This window comes from Quercus lobata, chromosome 7 (assembly GCF_001633185.2).
Source record: "Quercus lobata isolate SW786 chromosome 7, ValleyOak3.0 Primary Assembly, whole genome shotgun sequence".
Classification (NCBI taxonomy): Eukaryota; Viridiplantae; Streptophyta; class Magnoliopsida; order Fagales; family Fagaceae; genus Quercus; species Quercus lobata.
The window spans coordinates 36,945,520-36,952,304 of NC_044910.1; the positions used below are offsets into that span (position 1 = coordinate 36,945,520).

General features: G+C 31.4%; 1 protein-coding gene across 1 annotated transcript; it reads left to right on the forward strand.

Annotated features, from left to right (window-relative positions):
* Window positions 1-4,991: 4,991 nt before the first annotated feature.
* Window positions 4,992-6,119, forward strand: LOC115954146 (NDR1/HIN1-like protein 1). Its single transcript, XM_031072048.1, has one exon. The coding sequence runs from the start codon at window positions 5,172-5,174 to the stop codon at window positions 5,796-5,798; it is 627 nt and encodes a 208-aa protein (XP_030927908.1). The 5' UTR covers window positions 4,992-5,171; the 3' UTR covers window positions 5,799-6,119.
* The last annotated feature ends 666 nt before the right edge of the window (window positions 6,120-6,785 follow it).

Below are 6,785 nucleotides of genomic sequence, written 5' to 3' on the forward strand. Positions count from 1 at the left end.
TTTTAATTGTTAATCTTCTTCCAATTTTGTTTCAGATGAGCCAAATTTCATTCTTTTTTTTTCTAGCCAAATCCGACTAGGAATGTGTTTTTATTGTGACACTATTATATGTCATGCTTTTAATGTATTTTAACTAAAAGGTTAAAATATAAAGCTTTTGTTTTATTGTCCGTTAGTTTTAAATAACGAGACATTTTGCATTTTGATTAGGAATGTATTTTTATTGTGCTATTATTATATTGTCATGTTTTTGATGTATTTTAACTAAGGGTCAAAATATAAGGTTTTTGTTTTATTTGACCATTAGTTTTAAACAACATGACACTTAGCATATAATTAAATAAATAAAAAATAAAATCATAGCCATGAGATAAAATCTTTCTATTTATATTGAGATATACAAAATCATGTGATATGATAAGACTAGAAAGATATTAAGAACATAAACATGGGCTCTAAAGATGTCATAATAGGATGTCTGATTAAATTGGTTTTATTTTTTTTCCCCCTTATAATTGGGATACTTTATGTGGTTCTCATTTGGTCCTATCTCTTGTTTTCTGTCCATGACATTTTTTGTGTGATTCAATATTGGTTGGCCACTATTTCAACTTCACATGGTTTTTATGCACGTTCCAGGCAATATCATTTCATATGGAACTTTTTGTTTAATTATCATGCACGTGTCAAGATTGTATAACCATCATGTCCTAATATAATTAAAGAATAATAATTAATCCATCATACTTTGACTAGTTATGACCCATTAAGTACGTACGAGGATGAAACATATATAACATTTCAAATTTGAAGGAAACAAAATTATGCCTTGTTCATAACGATCCACTGCCAAATCAAATCCTAATTTTATATAAGATCGTTGAACACCAAAAACGACATGTCACGAGTTCAAATCCAAAAATCACCTTCTTAAGAGAAAAAAAGTAAGTGTTTTTCAAATTTCAAAAAAGTGAGAGCTTTGTTTATTAAATCTAAACATACTGAGACTCCTAAAACTAAACAATTTATTTATAACTCTACAGGCCCTACCATCTTATATATGTATAATTTTGGTGGTTTGATTTTTCAGAGTGTGGGCCACTGATTTGAAGCCGCCTTCACATTCATGAATGAATAAAATGTACTGAAAGATGGTTTCACATGAGCATGTGTTGAAAAGTCCAAGCAACACTTGTGGACTTCATGAATTATAGTCTAAGCAGACCCGGATTAATTGGACGGTGATGTGTGTTACAATCTACAGGTTGCTTGCCATCTTTAAACTTGTGGACTATAAATCTACTAATACATCTTTTAAATTAGAGAGTTGTTTATATTTTTTGTGTGGAAGAATTAGAGAGAGAAATGCATGTACATAATGGTAGCTGTAATGTCAAACAAATCAGGAAATCATAGACAGTAAGAAAGCGAGTAGGAAGCCTCTATACAATAATCACACCTTTTTTTTCCACTTAGTTTTGTCCTACATAGTTAAAACAAGAGTTAATTGAATGAGGGTTTTAATTGTGTCTAAATTAATTACTATCATAAGAGTAATATATATATATATATATATATATGCCATGTTGCATGTCGAATTTAAGTCTATACAACTTCACCTACTTTTTATCTTCGAATTAATTAAAAAAAAAAGGAAAAAAAAAAAAAAAAAAAAAGAAGAAGTAAGTACACTCTTTGGTTCTGACCAAGACTTTTTGTGAAGTTCTGGGGTCATATCTACACCCACCACAGTGATCTATAACTATTTATTTTCCTGCTGGAATTAGTTGTTGAAGACTATAATACAAAAAAGTCATAAATTTTATTGAAAAAAAAAAAACTAATCTAAGCTAGTAAATTACCGATTATTCCAAAACTTTAAACTATTAGGAAATGTTAAATCTAATCATTTAATCATAATTCTAATACCCTCCCTTATGCATGAGCACTCACCAATTGACCCAAAAACTTTAGCTATTAAAAATTGATAAATTCAATCATTTAACCATAATTTTAACGCAAGCATTTGTAACAAAGATTATTATATCAAATTCTTCCCAAGTAATTTGCTGCAATTAAGAAGGTTTTTAAAATTTTTTTTTTTATAGAGTTTCAACCTATTGCGTTTGTTTCCGGTGATTGCTTTTTTTATTCTTAGACTAAAATACTAATCGGTTTTTGGTGGAGATGAAGATTGAATTCTAGATTTCTTAGTAAACCATTAGAGACTTTACTAGCTGATGTTTTTATCATTAGATTAAGACACTAATCGGTTTTTGGTATTGATGGGAATTGAACTCCAAATTTCTTATTAAACTATTAGAGACTTTACCAGTTGAGTTAACTGAACTCACTGTCAGTATCAATGACCTCTTTCACATGTACAATACTTAACAATATTCCTGTCATTTTTGTATTTGAAGGGAAAAAATTGAAAGAAAGAAAGAGAAAAAAAGGAAACCTATGTTAACTTTCTCAAAGGGAAAGGTTATGTGCTTTTTAAGCATTAATAATTGTGGAAAGAAAAGAAAATGAAAACTTTCAAGCTCTAATTGAACTTTTTTGTTTTCTCCTTTTTGTGTGTATTCATGGGTGTTTTAGGCTTTTAGTTAAATTTGATTAAATATATATATATATATATATTATTATTATTATTATCTTCTTTTCAATGATACGTATCGTTTCTTTTCCTCATTCCATGAATATTAGGCCTTTTAGCAAGTTGTGTGTATATTCTAGAACCCATGAAAAAAGAAAAAAAAAAAAAAAATGTCGGTTGGCTGAGCTGGGGAATTTTCTCTGTCATGATATGTGGCCCAGGAATAGACTTGAAACGTGTCGCTAGGATATCCCTATCAACTAAGGAAAGTTATCTGATCAACATCGGACGGTGATTAACGCACTTGCGTATTTGAACGCTTTGAATCTTTTTAGTCTTCTACAAATAAAAAAGTCATCGAGCTACTCATCAAGTCACAAATAGAACTGTTAATTATTTTATTCATTTATTTTATTTCGATTACCTTTTTTTGTCTTTCTACGTTTTGATTAGTTTTCTTAATTACCATTAAATAAAAGTTCGATTGACATAAAGGGTACGTAGCTCTCTTGTTGACTAGACAAAGCACCACCAAGGGTTTTAGCTTATTCATTTTTAATTCCACCAAGTTTTATAACTTGTAACACAATTCTAATCTTATGTCTATTAAGGGATCAGTGCTGTGGATTCCAACTAGTTCATCGGTAAAATTTATTATCGTCGAATAAGAGATGTGTGATTTTATCCCTGTCTAGATCAAAAATTAATTGGTATTTTAGTATGATGATAAAGGACAATCATCAAGAATATTTACCATAGGTTGAAACTTTCTCTCTTTAAAAAAAAAATCAGTATTTACTAAAATAATAATAAGATAAAGTTTAACTATAAAATTATTTGTAGTCTAAGTTTACAACTTTACTCAATAAAATAAATATTATTACATATTTTAAAAATCTAATCGTTGAATTGCATGTTATTTACTTTCTCAATACACATGTCAAATTTTGTACCAATCGGACATTATTTACTATATAATTTATAAGCTTATATTTTATGTATAATTTTAAACTACAAAAACTTACAATTTAAATAATTTTCCAAGTATGGAGGATATAAGAAGAAGATGTAATCTAATGGTGAATTTGTTAAAATTCATCTTCAATAAAAAGATATTGAATAAAGTTGTAACTTAAGTCTAAGGTTACAACTAATTTTGTAACTAAATTTTTTCCATGATAATAATTTTATGGATAGATTCTATTTGTAGGGATGATAATATTGTGCTACACTCTTACAAGACTACGCCTCTCACAGTCACACCAACCCATATTATTGTCATTGAAATGACAAAAATGACAAGCTGCATATATCATATGATTCGGATCTGGATATGTCATTGATGAAGACATCACATTTTTGCTTTCACATTTGATATTCCAATCAAATTTGTTTATAATAATAGAACATAGTCCTTAAAGTCAAAGAAGATGAAGAAGAATAAATAACCACAGTAACATATCAATTCGTGGATGGGGTAGAACTGTTTGATGCCCATACTTTTACCTAATCTATGGCATCGTTTTTACCTATTAATGATCTTAAATGTAAGTTATCTACTTCGAGTTTTGATTCTGCACATGGGGCTTGGCTGGATCGGTAATGCTGTCTGTCTAATCTGCTAAACTTTATGGTAATGCCAATGAAAGCCACATTTCGTACATCACTACCTTCAAAGACTCCAATGAGTACAATTCTTTTTAATTCAAACTATTATATATATTTCCTTTATCTTGTTAACCTAAATGATGCCATTGTATTTATTAAAGCAAACACTTTAGTCATTCAACCCAAAAAGTTTCATTTCCATCCCTTAAGGAAAACAAAAAAGAGAAAAAGAAAAAAAAGAAAAGAAAAAGAAAGCATACCTTTCCCATAAAAGCTAGTGCGTACACAAAACACAAATTATATTTTCTTACATCATATATGCATGAAAAATATTTCATATATGTTCATCATTTTCAATACTAAAGCTATACGTTACAATCACAATGTTATTGATAATACCATCTTATACATTTAAAAAAAAAATAAATATAAAAATATTTTATGTGTAATTTGTTCATTACGTGACACTAACTTTGATGGTATTTTGAATGTAACACAATATTATTCTTTGTAGTAATAATTTATGTGAAAATAACATATACATGTATCATCACATAAATAACTTAATGTTTCTTTTTATAAACACCTAACCGTTCATACACATAACGACTATGTATTATACTCAAAAAAAACTTTAAGTAAACCCCATACAATATATTTGTGTATCTTTTTCTCTCTTTCCTTTTCTTTTCCCTTTTCACACATCTTATCTACATAATTTAATTTTTTTTTTGAGAAGTCATAATTGAATTAATAAACATATAAATAACACTTCCCATCATAATGATATATACACACACTCGCTCACAGCGCATTGGTCGCAAGGCACTCTCTCATCACACAACAAAAGCATAATAGAGAGGTCCCTCTCCTCCACTTCTCTCTCAAACCCTCCTCCTCCTTCTTCTTCTTCTTCTTCTTCTTCATCTTCATCAAGCTCTCACTCAAAAAACCAAACAACACCATGACAGCGAAAGACTGCGGCAACCACGGCAAGGACCGCCGCATGCGGCTCCGCAGAGCCTGCGCTTGCCTCTTAGTCTTCAACTTCATCCTCCTCCTCACAATCCTCCTAGTCTGGGCCATACTCCAACCCACAAAACCAAAATTCATCCTCCAAGACGCCACCGTTTACGCCTTCAACGTCACCCCCAACCTCCTCACCTCCAGCTTCCAAGTCACCCTCTCCTCTCGCAACCCAAACGACAAGGTCGGCGTCTACTACGACAAGCTCGATGTCTATGCCGTTTACCGCAACCAGCAAATCACACTCCGTACGCAAATCCCACCCACCTATCAAGGCCACAAAGACATCAACGTTTGGTCCCCTTACATCTACGGCAACAGCGTTCCTGTCTCGCCCTATAACGCCGATGCGCTCGCACAGGATCAGAGCTCCGGGACCGTGATGCTGTTGATCAAAGCTGATGGACGGGTGAGATGGAAAGTTGGGACTTTTATTACAGGGAGGTACCATTTCTACGTGAGATGTCCAGCTTACATAACCTTCGGTTCGAGGAGCACTGGAATTGTGGTCGGGAATAACGCCGTTAAGTACCAGTTAGTCCAACAGTGCAGCGTCAGTGTATGAGATGATGATGAAGAAGAAGAAAGTTCCACAGGCTCACCGAATATCTCTATTTAACGCCGTTAGTTTTTTGTTTTTCATAATTATGTGTTGCGATTTTTAATATTAAATCTCTGTCTTTTTTCTTTAGTTATTACACGTTGGGTTTATGAGTTTGAACTGTACATTTGGCTAAAGAAATAAACGGGGAAATATTGTAAGAAGAAAAAAACGAAATATATGAGACAATATTTAGCTTAATTATAGTCGGTGACAAGTTGTGTGATTTTTATATGAATGTTATAAGTGTTTTTATTTTTTAATAAAAATTTTAATAGATAATAACTTGAGTGTCTATTGGAGGTTGTGCTGTCATTTTCTTTCATTACTCTATTGTTGCTTACTCGTTGTTCACTTTTGTTCCATTTCTTTATTATGATTTAAAAAAAAAATCATAATTATTAAGATAGTTGATTGTGATTGATTTGTGTATATTAGACTTGATATCAATAGTGATTCTACTAAAACCGACATGACACACCAATCACAGTCTACCGTCTTAAATAAATTGTAAAATTTATATTGATTTTTTTTTAAAGGATAAGAATGCCCTAAACATTAGGGTATGGGCACTTGTATATATATGTATATTTCCAATTTCCTTTGATAATTATTGACACTTTGCTAGTTATAGTGAAATTTTCCATGTGCAATCAATGGAGGCGAAATTAAATTCAACTTCATATAGAGAAAAAAAAACTCCGAAACTCCGAAACACGTACATTAATACTGCTAGTGAATAGGACGAGTTAGGAATGGGCCTGTGCTTGAAAGTCAGTAGTTTTATCAGTGTGCCATTGATTTACATAAGGAAATAGAGGTCGGAGCATTGAATTATTGAGGGGGTCTTGGCGTGTTTAGGGGGGGGGTTCTTCTAACTTCCACATGGTCTTAGTGGTGGTCCTTTTCAAAAACAACACCTCTATCTCTCACCTGCTCTACATAATAATA

Coding starts and splice junctions, on each gene's coding strand:
- LOC115954146 (XM_031072048.1), top strand. CDS start 5,172: ATGACAGCGAAAGACTGCGGCAACCACGGCAAGGACCGCCGCATGCGG.